This window comes from Callionymus lyra, chromosome 5, assembly GCF_982586985.1.
Source record: "Callionymus lyra chromosome 5, fCalLyr1.hap1.1, whole genome shotgun sequence".
NCBI lineage: Eukaryota > Metazoa > Chordata > Actinopteri > Syngnathiformes > Callionymidae > Callionymus > Callionymus lyra.
In genome coordinates this window covers 36,204,714-36,218,567 of record NC_141822.1, presented here as the reverse complement: position 1 = coordinate 36,218,567, position 13,854 = coordinate 36,204,714, and the positions used below count along the sequence as shown (strand labels likewise).

The following is a 13,854-nucleotide window of genomic DNA, read 5'->3' as shown; positions in this document are numbered from 1 at the left end:
AACTTTTCGGGAGGAACCTGAATGCCTCTTTCTACGTCACGTAGGTCTAAACCAATCAGCGTCCAGCCGGGGCGCCTCCCAGCCTGCTAGCAGAGGAGCTCAGTCCACCTCTGCCAGGCAGCAGCTTCCTCACGCCGCAGCAGGCCACTGCGGGAAGATGGCGACTGAAAAAAACAAGCATGAAGGAAGAGTTAAAATCGGACACTACATCCTCGGAGACACACTCGGAGTGGGCACGTTTGGCAAAGTGAAAGGTACGTGTTTTCACGGAACTGGCGCCTGAAAGAACGACGAGAGACGGCTGGCTGCGCTGGTAGTTTAGCTCCGGAGGCTAAACTGGAAGCTATCACACTTGTTGTCTCGTTTATCCTGGGCTGGTGGTTTGCTGCTCGCATCTAGAATATTGTACCTGAAGCTAGAAGACAGTGAGACATGTTTAAATGCAGTTTTAACAATCAAACGCCTGAAACACCTAATGTCAGTTGCGTGTGTCAAGAGCCAAGTCAGCCAGGAAACACACCGGGAAGTGAAGTGAAATGACAGTTGAAGCGTCTGTTATATTTCATTTAACTCGTTCTGTCTTATTTACCGGCTCTATAATCGATCTGTGGTTGGTTCCGTAACACTTCTGGTATGTAGGTCCTCGTTAGCATGCTTTCTCGCCAACTTGCTAGCAAGCGTACATCAACAACTATTGACCCTAAAGACATTTTTTACGAATACTGTCCACTGTATACCTAACATGATGTCGTTTTAATTCACAAGCAAACTCTGCACCTCAGCTTATGGTTAATAGTCAAATTCATGTTATTGTAGAAAGGAAACACAGGAAAATGTTCATTTTTTACAACCTTGATTACAAAAACGGGTTAAATATTTTCAATTTGCTATAGGAGTGAATAGCAGCTGTGTTCCTGTCCATTCTCTTTCAAGTGGGCTTTCTCTTCAGCTCTCAGATATTGGCATTATTTACCTTATACATGTACATTTGTTCGGATGACTAGGCTTACTGTTTTGTCGCCAGGGTGGCCGTCGTTGATGACCAGTTATGACCTCAAAGTTTGATGAAGGGGCCAAAAGGGGGCTGAATGGTAAATGTGTGTATTTAGAATGGTAGTACTTTTAAAGTGGATCCCTCTAGACATCGGTGACTTTGGTGGTTGAGTTAGATTTTTTAATTTTTTTTATAAAACCATCGTCACTACAGTGCTCCAGACTAACTTTTTGACCTAGGGGCACAGTGCTTCTAACCCAAAATGTTAGGAGCACCAGCAAAAATCTAGCTGCATCACTTTAATAAGTTGGAAGCAAAAAACAAACATCTTGGCCATAACATGTAATACTCCTATCAATCAATGTTAACAACCTGGAATAAAGTATTTGAATAGATTATAAGAGAAAAGGCATTCATTAATGGGTGCAACACAATTGGCAATCTGTGGTATATAATAGATGGACGGATGGATAGATAAACTTTATTGATCCCTCAGTCTCCTTCTGGAAATTGTTTTTCCAGCACACAGCAACACAGATGAAAGATTCATGAAACAAAAACAGTATTGATCGTTTAGCACAGGGGTCGGCAACCTTTACAACTCAAAGAGCCGTTTCCTACAAGAGAAAAAACCAATGGGAGCTGCAAAACCCTTTTTGATTTTTATGGTAAATATAATTCCATATAATGTTCACTTCCTTTGTTTTCTTTTATGCTTCATATAAACTAATTGTAAATAAAATGTTAGCTAGTGATAGTTCACCCTAAAAACTTTCTACTCACCCTCATGTCGACTCATGTTGGATTATTTTCAGAGTAAGCCGTTCTTTTTAGAGTTGTACTGTAGACAAAACATTTATTTCATTTTAATGTAGCGACTGGAGCTCAGTTGTCTTTGTCTTAATTTTCCTCCAAAAAGACACTTAAAAGCATCCAAATATGAGGAATTGTTACCAAGAAGATTAAACAAGCCTATATTTTAGGCGGATGATACCAAGCCTGGAGCCTAAAGTTCTCATGTTGAGGCTTTAATACAAGATGGATGTTACAGATGAGCAGTATGGAGGTATTTGGATTCTTTAAAGTGCCTTTTTGGACTAAGACGAAGACAACTGAGCTCCAGTCGTATATTGTTGTCTCCATAACGGATTACTCTGAAAATAATTGTAACCATTAGTCGATATAAGAGTGAGTAGAAAATGAGTGAAGTTTGAATTTTAAGTGAAATGTAACTTTAAGCATTGATAATTATCTTAACAATGTTTTGTATATTGACTGCAGTTTGTCCTGATGAACTGATCTCTGGTTTGTTTTTAACTTCTTTTTTTTTTAAATGTAAATCACTATGTGACTCTCAAAGGTTATATTCATTAATACTGTATACATCATAATAGTAAAGAAGTAAAGGTTATTTGTAAAGCTCCTTTCTAGACCAGGGTTACAAAGCGCTGACCTAAACATCAGGAGCAATAACCAGAGTTTCAGTTTTGTCCACATTTAGCGGCAAAGTGTTTTCACTCAGCCATTGTTTGATTTCTAGCAAACAATTGACTAAGCTGTTCAGCCTCTGGAGGTCAGTTGGATCAAATGCAGTAGAGCTGGATGTCATCAGCAAAAATGTGGTAAGAAACATCAGGAAATCTCTGAATGATTTTACCCAGAGGAAACAAGTACAGCAAAATTAATAAAGGAGGGACTCCACACAACAAGTGGATAGATCGATCGATCCGCTGATTCAGATCTTATTTGATTGGCAGATACACTGAAACTGCGCCCAGAAAGGTATGACGAGAACCACTGTAGCACAGACCCTAACAGTGACACTTCATCCCTCAGTCTTCTCGACAGGATCTGGTGATCAACTGTGTTGAAGGCTGACTACAGATCCAAGAGAACCAGAACAGTTTATTTACCCGAATCCGCCGACATCATGATGTCACTGGACACTTTCAGTAAGGCTGTCTCTGTAGAGTCATGTTAGTCGGGTCTTAGCCTAGCTTTTTGAGTAAAGGCTTCACAATGGCATGTTTACATGCATTGGGAAAAAACCCCATGGAAAGGGAGAGGTTTACCATTTTGGTAACCCAGGGGCCAATTACATCAAACACTTTGATAAAGAGACTACACGGAAGGACGTCGGACGAGCAGGAGGAGGGTTTCATTTACAGTCTCAAAGAAGGCTCACAAGGTGACGGGCTTAGTGACCACAGGGGTTCCACACAAAAGGGGAGGGATTTTCTCTTTGATCAGTTTAATTTTGTCAGTGAAAAATCTCAACAATGCATTGCTGTCAGCGTCACAGAAGACAGGGGTGATCAGAGCAGCAGGACACACGAGATAATTGATCGTGTCAAACAACACTTGGGTTTTTTCTTATTTACTGGTAACAGTTTCCGAATGTAAAGACATCTGGCAGTTTCTATCATCTCATTGTATGAGAAAGGGACAAGGGACAAAGGACAAAGTCCAGGTTAAACAAAACAAGAGAATGGTCACTCGGATGGACATCATGTACAGACACTTTAGAAATGTCCAGGCCAAGAGTAAAAACTAAAATGTAAGTCAAGTCAAAGTCATTTTAAAACAAGTCTAAAATGTGGCCTTTTTGGTGAGTGGGTTCAGAAACATGTTGCTCAAAATTAGATTAAATTCACTTTGCATGAACTATCTATAAACTGCAGCCAAACCACCCCCACAACGACAGGGGCAGGGCTCCCCCTCAACAGCGCAGCCAGCAGGACAGAGTTCATTTAGATGAATAAACTCTTCCTCTCTCTGCCATGTCTAAGAAAGACGCAATAAATCCAATTTTTCCAAATTTTCTCTTTGGAAGAGATCAATCAGAGAAAATAATTTATTTGTAATGGAGAGAGCATTCAACAGGCCGATATGCTGATGATGTCAGCACTGCATATCGGCCTGTTGGAAGGTTTCCCCAGCGGTCACATGGTTTACAGCTGGAACTTGATGGCAGCTCCGGAGTAAACACCGAAGTAAAAAGAGGAAAGGACCACTACTCCTGCGCTGTCTAGGCTCCAGGATATCCGTTGAGGTCCAGGCAAACGGCAGCGCTGTCACACATGTCACCAGGAGGAATGTAGCTCAGACATCGAGCTTGTCGGATTCCAGGCGAGCTGCGAATGGGAACCTCTCCTTGATTTCTTGCGGAACTCGCCCCATATCTGACAGAGCAGCAGATATTCCGGAGAGTCTGTGTCGATGACAAACAGGGAGGGAAACCCTCGATCATAACTGTCCTGTGTGTAAACGTCCTCCTATCTGATGCCAGACAGAGAGTCATGATCATAAATCCGTAAAGGCTTGAGAAATATCCTTTGAGAGATGAGCATAATATTAGCATAAATTGTAGTGAAAACAACTTTTTTACCACTCAATAGCAGTAGCCAACTTCAGGTGCTGCTGGTCACAGGCACCACCGGAAGCAGACGTTTTTGTTTGTTTTGCATCACCATTATTATTATTATAATTTCAACAATGCAGAAAACTAAATAATATGACATTCAAAATGAAATTATTACATATCAAATCAGAGGGGCGCTTCTTCCTCAGGCGCACAGGAGGGGGCAGGGACTAGATTCTCGCGCCTCAGTCAGCGAGTTGTACATTGGGCTTGTTTATTTTCAGCTTACGCCTTCGTTCTGCAGCCACTATCTAGGCGCATGTCAGCCATGCAAATGTAGTTGTACATTATTTGTTATTACAATGATTATTTATTTTAGTTGATCTATTTTCTAAAGTTTATTTATTGTTCTATAACTCTTGAACAGTGGGCCAGCACGAGTTGACCAAGCATCAAGTCGCAGTGAAGATCCTGAATCGACAGAAGATCCGCAGTTTGGATGTGGTTGGAAAGATACGCAGAGAGATCCAGAACCTCAAGCTCTTTCGACACCCTCACATAATTAAACTGTAAGTCTTGGATTACACTGTACAGTACACACCGTCTCATCATCCCACTGTCGCCATAGCATTGCTACGGACTGTGCTATTTCTGTCCATTACTGGTGCATTTTAGACTACATCTTTCCAGGATGTCATCCACCTGACCCAGTCATATTCATCTTAAGTGGTTTGTTTGATCTGCAGCTGTTTTTGTCTTCCCTCCTTTTGTGGATAAATGTGCTGAATCATTATGAGTTGCCACCTGTTTCTTTGCTATTGCTAACGAATAAAAACTTTAAATCTTAACAATGATTTTAAGTTAACATTGTTAGTAAAAGTTACTGCACTGTGGCAGTGTGTGTGGAGGTGGGGGTGTGTCTCGCTCTTTTGGGAACAGCATCTTTATGCTGTTTAAATGAGTGTATGGAACTGTTTTTATTCAGGTATTAACTTTTTTTTTCCTGTTTCCGCACTAGACAGTTCTGTAAATATGTAGATTATTGATAAACAGAAGTCCTTTTAAAGGTAATGTTTACCAATGATTAACTTTGTTTCGTGTATGGCTGAATGTTTAATTGAAAAATAGATTTTCACAAAGGTTGCGATTAAGTCCGTTTCCCTTTCGGCCCGCCAGGTAGTCACATGACTTAGAAGCAGCGCCGATCAGAACAAGCAGAGAGAGACATAAACACTCTGCTTTAACCTGTTTTTCAATGGTGGCATGCTCAACAAGCTGTCAAAGAGGTGCAGATGTGACAACTGTATGACTAATATAATACCTGTGCCTCAACCTCATGGAATACAAGCTGTCAAAAATAACACACACTTGACTTTGGGTGATTTATTACTGATGTTTTTGCAGTTTTAAATTATCTAAATTATTTTCTGTATTGGAGAAGAAACTCATATTAAATATCAATATTGAATAGAATAATCCCATTTATATTATTTATAGTACCGTAATCATTCAGCCCTAGTGTCGTGTTATAATGCGAGCAGTTTCAGCGTTATTAAAAATGTTTTGAATAGATGTGTATTGGCAAGAATCTGGCGATACAATGCATCACGATACAGGATCAATGATGCCTTATGGTGCTGTTGAATATTATTCGTCTATGGTGTCAAAAAATACTGCAATATTTAAGTGTATCGATCTTTTCTCTCATCCATAGTTTTGAATGCTGCCAATCATACAATATAATAACTACTAGTATCCAATATACTTCAGTTATAATGAGCCACGACTAAATCTCAAATGTTACTTGCCTATTTGCTTAAGACATTTTTAATTTTTTTTTTTTCTAGTCGTTAGTATGTTGGAAACCAAAAAGTAAGATGACTTGATGCGAACATTGCTTACAGTGGTGCCTTTGAGTACAATATTTACTGCAACATTGGCATTCATTTTCTCTCAACATCTTCTAATCAAACCGAGTGATGCAAAGTGAAGTTAGTTTTGAGTGCCATGAGATTATGATTTTACTTTCTGTGATTTTGTGTCAGTTGTTTATTATTATGATTTGTTTGTTTTTCCCAATTTCTGATGTGATTTAAGGGCCTCTGTTTTAATATGATGTAAGACAATCTGGCCAAAATCAAAGCAATTTTCGGTAACAAGCAGATATCAATTTATTCATTTGGTCATATATAGATCAATGTAATGATGCAAAGTTTAACTAAGTTAAAGCAAGGGCACTAGAGAATAATAAAAAAAAAAAGTTTATTGTCTTTCCACCTGTGTTTTGGCCTTGATTCAGCCAAGATCTCATCCTTCACTTCAAGGCTAAGGTTTTTTCAGTACTTTGCGGTCTTTGGTCAATCACGATGTACAATCTATACAAATGTTATTAGATTTTAATTCGTATTGATAAATTGTTTGTTATGAGGCTTTGCAAGCAGGAGCTATTTGATCTTTATACTCTATATGAATTGTCTTACACTTGTGCCTTTGACCGCAGTTATCAAGTCATCAGCACGCCGACGGACATCTTCATGGTGATGGAGTATGTCTCTGGCGGGGAGCTGTTCGACTACATCTGCAAAAATGGGAAGGTACAGGAGCGGGAAATTTCTTTTAACCACAGACTGTAAAAGATGACTCAAAGCATTTCCGAGTCAGCAGTGTTAAGTCACAGTGAAGATCACACCCAATGGCTCTAATCTGTTCTGACAGCTGGAAGAGAAAGAGAGTCGCCGGCTGTTCCAGCAGATCATCTCAGCAGTTGATTATTGCCACCGGCACATGGTGGTGCACCGAGACCTCAAACCAGAGAACGTCCTGCTTGATGCACACATGAATGCCAAGATCGCAGACTTTGGTAAGAGTATTTTAAGCAAATGGTTGAAGAAACGATACAAGACCAAATGGTCGCATGATAATAATGATGTCACAAAATCATTCATCAATCATCAGTCTTTTATGTATTTCATGCCAAAAAACCTTGGAATTCTAATTATGACCTTCCCAGTACACAAATGCACAAACAAGTTATTTTTTAATTATTTAAATTGGTTATATTTTCAAGTGATATTAGGAGGAAATATAGTGACAATTTATATTTTGAATAAAGAGTCGAATGACTCTGATCATGAGACGGGTTTAGGAGAGGGATATACAGTCATTGAAATGATGATTAACAGCGGACTTGTTTTCTTCAACAATTATGAGTGTCATATTAAAAACAAACGGAAAATAATTCATGGAAGCCTAAAAGTACTTAAATATCATCACAAAAAGAACCATGAAGAACACAGCTTTGTGTAACAAGCAAGCAGTTTGTATTAGTTTGACAGCATTTTTACCGGACCGATGGCTCCAAGCAAATAAATGTGCAATAGTAATGTTAAATAACATTAAAATGTGCAAGTTTATATTTAATATAAAATTGATCATTAAGTTAAGGGTCATTTCAATAGATCTTCAAAAGCAATTTACTACATAATTAAGCTACTGACTTAGATCAATGTCCTTCTGGACTGGACCTATTGGTTTGTTTGTTTGTTTGAGGTCAGAACTACTAACAGACTATTTTCCTGCTTTCTAGCTCCTCAAAACAAAAACATGGCCACAGCAAACTGTAACTGTTGGCTAATTTTGTTTGATATGTAGGTTTGTCGAACATGATGTCAGACGGAGAGTTCCTTCGAACAAGTTGTGGTTCTCCAAACTATGCTGCTCCTGAGGTCATCTCTGGAAGGTAGCATCACTGTTTGACTATTAATTGTTACCATCACTCAATTTATTTAATGGATTTTTTTGCAGTGAGCAGCAAGTTATTTCACTTCTTACTTATTTATTAATTCCTACACCTCCTTTTCAGGTTGTATGCCGGTCCAGAGGTGGACATCTGGAGCAGCGGTGTCATTCTGTACGCCTTGTTATGCGGAACCCTTCCATTTGATGACGACCATGTGCCAACGCTCTTTAAGAAGATCTGTGATGGAATCTTTTTCACACCACAGTATCTCAACCCCTCAGTTATCAGCCTCCTCAAGCACATGCTGCAGGTGGACCCCATGAAGAGAGCAACCATCAAAGAGATCAGGTGAGCAGTGTCCTGTATTATCGTCTTATGAAACCTCCTTTTGACCCTGTAATGCATGAGTCACCAAACTTATTTGTACCATTTGCCAGGTAAATCTAAACATTATTTTCATGGTTTGGCCTTTAAAGTATGGATAACTAGAGAAAAAATATTACAAACCACATAAAATTAATGTTAAGTTCATGAAAAATCAGTAGCGTAGTGCCAATTCACTGGGAGCTCTGGGCTTGTATTTTGAAATTAAGATACAAATACAAAATAAACAATATAAATTAATTATATCTGTGTTATATAGTAACAAGTTTTTCAAGGACCATTACAAGGCAGTTTAGTAGTGACTTGTTAGGTTTTTCATATATTTTTCTACCACAGTTACTGTTATCAGTTACTGCTATTAATTAAGAACTTATTATACTTGCTTTATATGAGGATTGTGCTGGCATAGGTCCTTCTCAAGTTATATGAGCCCATTCTACAAGTGGCCTTGGTGGTAAAGGTGGTAACCTTATTTGCTTCGGTATTTAGTTTTTACTTCATTGGTTTGATGCCATACATCTAGTCAATTTTGAGAAAACCGATAATAGGCTTTATTTTCATTTGATAATGTTTTGTGCACAGGAGGAGCGTCATGTAGTTTCATCTTTTTATGTTTGTTTTTTTTATTTCCTCCTTCTCAGAGAGGATGACTGGTTCAAGCTGGACTTACCTAAGTACTTGTTCCCAGAGGACCCGTCTTACAGCAACAACATGATCGATGATGAGGCCTTGAAAGAGGTGTGTGAGAAATTTGAGTGCACAGAGGAAGAGGTTCTCTCCTGCATATACAGTCGCAACCTCCAGGATCCGCTAGCGGTTGCCTACCACCTGATCATCGACAATCGGCGCATCATGAGCGAGGCTAAGGATTTTTACTTGGCTTCCAGCCCCCCTGACTCTTTTCTGGACGACCAGCACTTGACCTCAGGAGCATCTGTTGTCAAGCCTCATCCAGAGCGTGTTCCCTTTCTAGTGGCGGAGACTCCTCCAAGGCCTCGCCACACCCTGGATGAGTTAAATCCCCAAAAATCTAAGCACCAAGGAGTCAGAAGGGCAAAGTGGCATTTGGGTATCCGTAGCCAAAGCAGACCGAACGATATAATGTCTGAGGTCTGTCGCGCCATGAAGCAGCTGGATTATGAGTGGAAGGTAAGCAAAGTTAAATGGGAAAATGTAAAATGAGATGAAACCCCTCTTTAAAGTTTTCCCTTTTCCAGGTTGTAAATCCCTACTATTTACGTGTAAGAAGGAAGAACCCAGTCACTGGCATGCAAACCAAGATGAGCCTTCAACTGTACCAGGTGGACAGTAGAACCTACCTCCTTGACTTCAGAAGCATAGATGGTGAGTGAACCTTCATCTGCGAGTTGGTAAATATTGTGCTGTTTATCAACATTGGTGCCTTGTTTTGACGGCAGTCTCTTTTTTCCTTTAAATGTTTAGCTATTAAATCTAAGTGCCACTTGAGAAAAATAGTGTGACACTGAGTTGTTTGAATTATGGGTGCAGCCTTAGTCAGTACAAGATCAATTATTAACCGAGTTTCAGCAGTTTGGTTGTTGTTCAGTCTTAGTTTGTGCTCAGCGGTGACTTTAATGGAAAGTATAAGACAAGAAAGTTGTAGGTCAGAAGACACATTTGTGCACACTTCCTGTGTCAAATTCCATCCCAAAGTTGATGAGTAGCTAAAGGCAACAGATTGTGTCAGCATGATATTTTACAGTTCTCGCTGATCACAGTTTGATTGAGCTATCTGGCATGAAAGGTAAACTGGTCTCATGCTGCCGCACTCTCTCAGAAACTTAGGAAATTGTGCTGAAATTTGTGAATCCCCATGGGGCTGCAATGATTAGTTGACGTTGTCGTCAAATATCGTGAAAATATATTTATTATATTAACAAATATTGTCGCAAGTATATTTTTTCAGTGGAGAGAGTCATCTCGTATCATTACTAGATTACATCTATGCCTAGAGTCGCACAATACCGTTTGTCAAGCAGTAGTGCATACATATATGGCGGCACCCTTTATAGCAACTTCGCTCTCAAAAATGTTAAATGTTAAGGAGCATTTTTACTTGGACATGCAACGGATTAAGCTTAACTACATATAATGGCAGCATGTCTGTGATGCACAAACATTAAAGGATAACGCATTGAACTGTTGATGAACCAATCAGTCTTGTTAAACTAGCAGACTAGCAGACTGAGACTTATGAATGTACATACATGTGTATTGTTTGCTTTAAAAGAGAGCCTTAACATTTGCTTGATATGGGTATTTGAAATTAAATGAATGCTGTCTTAATAAGGGAGTCTGTTAAGCATTCTCCCTCGATGCAAAGACTGTCCATGTATGTTTTACTAGTCTACTTGAGTAACGTACATAAATTGTGAAAGTGCAGGTAAGACTAGGAAAGATGCTCTTGGTTTACTTTTAACCATAATCATACATTTTTATTATGAAATACTTGACACAGACTCGGGTGATGACAGATTTTCAGTTTCAGAGTTTTAATACAAAAGAGTGACATTTAGTGTTATTTTTAGTATTGCAGCATATTTTTATTTGCTCCGTCTCCCTATTTTAATACTTCAATAACCAAACATACCTAGATGTCTAGATTTAATGAACTTCAGGGCGATGATAAAGAAAATTGATTTAGCGGCTATTTTAGTGGAGTTTATATATATATATATATATATATATATATATATAGTGATGATGTCATACAAAATAATGGTGTAATTTATACAGTTTGAATTGTGTGATTGTACAAAGTAATAAACGTTTAAGTACACACATACAAAATAAAAAATTTGACATGTCAATCATTGAATGATGCATGAGAGGTGTCTCAGCATGTTGTTTGTCTCTGGTTATAAACAGAAACATTTCTACTCTACAGTGGGTATACAAACATGTTTTGGACTTAGGCGTGAAGTTATTTCTATGTACAGAGGGGACCTACACTGTGTTCTGTAACTTGCTCATCTTTTTTTTTGTCAGATGACATGATGGAAACCAAATCAGGGACTGCTACACCCTTGCGCTCTGGCTCTGTGGGAAACTACCGCACCACAATTAAGAGTGACAGTGATGGCGCAGATGCTCCATCAACCTCGGGCACCGTACATCCCCCAAAGGCAGCAGATGGCTCATTGGCTTCATCTTTGACCTCATCCATCGACTCAACAGGCGGGGAAATCTCGCTAGTACCTCGACCGGGAAGCCACACCATTGAGTTCTTCGAGATGTGCGCCAATCTTATTAAACTACTTGCACGATAGCTCGCAAAAACAATCGCTAGCCTTGTTTCCTCTCCGAGTGTCTTTATAGCAATAAGCATGCAATCCACTCATGGCTCAATTCATCCCAGATGAGGGTGAAATGATGGTTCCATGGCACTGATGCAGGTTCCCGAAGCCGAAAGGGAATTACTGAGCTTTCAGGGAATGTAGGAAGGAGATTCGAGAGATAAAGACGCATCATAGTGAGAAGAGATCTGGAGAGGTCTTTACTTTTTCCTGATCAATTTAACACCAAAACGTCCCGTCTCTATACAACGCTCGAGTCACTACAGAATCTCATTGCTGTGGCTGGTCAACACTAGTTTCCAGCCCAGGCAACAAGATCAAGTTTCATTCCCTTCAGACAGGCGCAGGTTAAGGGGAAGGCATTTTAGGTAACAGTCTTGTAGGAAGCGGAAGGCAGTTTTGCACAAGTTTCTCTCATGTCCTGCTGCTCTTTTGTGTCACTGAGGATCAGATGTGAGGTTGCTGCATAGACTACAATGAGGTTTGCCACGTGCTTATTTGGCTGTAAAGAAGTGCAATGATCCCCTCGTGTTTCTGTATTTTCCAGACAAACGGATAAGTAATCAGTTTTTCCATTCTGATTGTTTGAAGCAAATTGATATAATCTTTTTTGGAAACTGTCTGTCCCCAACAATTTTGTATGAAGACATATATATTTATCAGTGCATTACTTGGATACAGGTTCTATGGATATATTGCTGAAAGGTTGATTGTTTCTGTCTATTTTTGAGAAGCTACATTATTGTTTTTTGTCAGTCGGATTTCTGATACTTGATTTCATTTCAACAACAACAAAAAAAAAAACTATTTTAAAATGTCATGTTTAGTGTCTCATATAAAAACGACACTCATTTTGGTGTATCATCCTGAACTTTTTTTTTTTTAGGGTTAGATCAATAATTTGGATATAATTGCTTAGTGATGCACCTCTTGCCTGTGTTTGATCCATCAACAGACGATTCTGACATATTTTCAACCCCATTGGCCCAAATTTGCATTGCATTCTACTTTAGGAGAAACCTTGCATATGTTTGGTCATGAAACGGAATAGATCTGGTCTTGAAATCACCATCTTAATGGATTATAATTCTGCTGATTAAGCTAATGAATGTAATCGTTTTTTCAGAGTTTTTCTTTTTTCTTTTTGCAAGTTCACATATTGTTTCATGTAATCAATCACAATATGTATTATTAATTCTTGATTTTGTGTCCAAAGTCTTACATGGTGTCTTGTTGGCTGCCTTATCACAAATATCAGTACTGTTAATGTCGTGTCAGTCTCATTTCTATCTTCCTTTACAGGGTTAATGTTCTTCTTTTTTTTTTTTTCTTTTGGCTTTACAATAACATAATTGGTAATCTCCGCCCATTTTTAATTTTATCTGCAGACAGCTAACCATTTCCAACGTTTAAAAAAAACAATCATTTTTTCAAATCACACAGCTTTAAAAAATATTACTTGGTTGTACAAAATTATATAAGACATGACGATATTTTGTTGTCACCTGTGCTGTGGCATGTTTGGACTGAATACAGGTTTTTCGTCTCCAAATGTAGTTTATGGGCTACACAGAACAAGTCGTACACTTAATACATATTTGTTTTGGGCAATTGCAAGTTTTTTAACTGCAAAACTTTTTTTTTGTGGAAAACTCCAAATGTTTTGTTTTTTTCTATGTGTAAAGGGACCCTAAATTGACCATTGTAAATCTGAATAGACGGTGTTCAAATCATTTGTATACACAACTGACTAATAAACTGCTGAATTGCACTATTTTTCTGCAGTTTTTACATCAAACCTTTTCAATTATTGTTGTCTGCGCTCAATATCAGCAGTGGCAATTTTAAGGGTTAAGATGGAAAATGTGGTCAGAACCGTTTGTATTAGAGGAAAAATTCACTGTGGAATAAATTAAAAATTACCCTAAAACTGGTATCATACTTGGAACCTTGCAGAAGTTTATTTCACAATGATACAATTGTAAACGTTTTTAAACGGAGTGCCATCTGATGGTGTGATTTTAGCCAATTCTTTAAATAATTCAATTTAAGATTTTAT

At 38.6% G+C, this 13,854-nt stretch overlaps 1 protein-coding gene across 1 annotated transcript; it reads left to right on the top strand.

The window, feature by feature from the left end:
• Window positions 1-76: 76 nt before the first annotated feature.
• prkaa1 (protein kinase, AMP-activated, alpha 1 catalytic subunit) lies at window positions 77-13,568 on the top strand. Its single transcript, XM_087792218.1, has 9 exons — window positions 77-254; window positions 4,783-4,924; window positions 6,856-6,949; window positions 7,071-7,215; window positions 8,007-8,094; window positions 8,218-8,442; window positions 9,120-9,627; window positions 9,696-9,822; window positions 11,488-13,568. The coding sequence occupies exons 1-9, from the start codon at window positions 158-160 to the stop codon at window positions 11,766-11,768; spliced, it is 1,707 nt and encodes a 568-aa protein (XP_087648344.1). The 5' UTR covers window positions 77-157; the 3' UTR covers window positions 11,769-13,568.
• The last annotated feature ends 286 nt before the right edge of the window (window positions 13,569-13,854 follow it).

What these genes read in the sequence shown, in the direction of transcription:
- prkaa1 (XM_087792218.1), top strand. Translation starts at nt 158, where the DNA reads ATGGCGACTGAAAAAAACAAGCATGAAGGAAGAGTTAAAATCGGACAC. An exon ending in CCTGAGGTCATCTCTGGAAG is followed by an intron (nt 8,095 to 8,217) that starts GTAGCATCACTG and finishes CCTCCTTTTCAG; the next exon opens with GTTGTATGCCGGTCCAGAGG. An exon ending in GCAACCATCAAAGAGATCAG is followed by an intron (nt 8,443 to 9,119) that starts GTGAGCAGTGTC and finishes CCTCCTTCTCAG; the next exon opens with AGAGGATGACTGGTTCAAGC.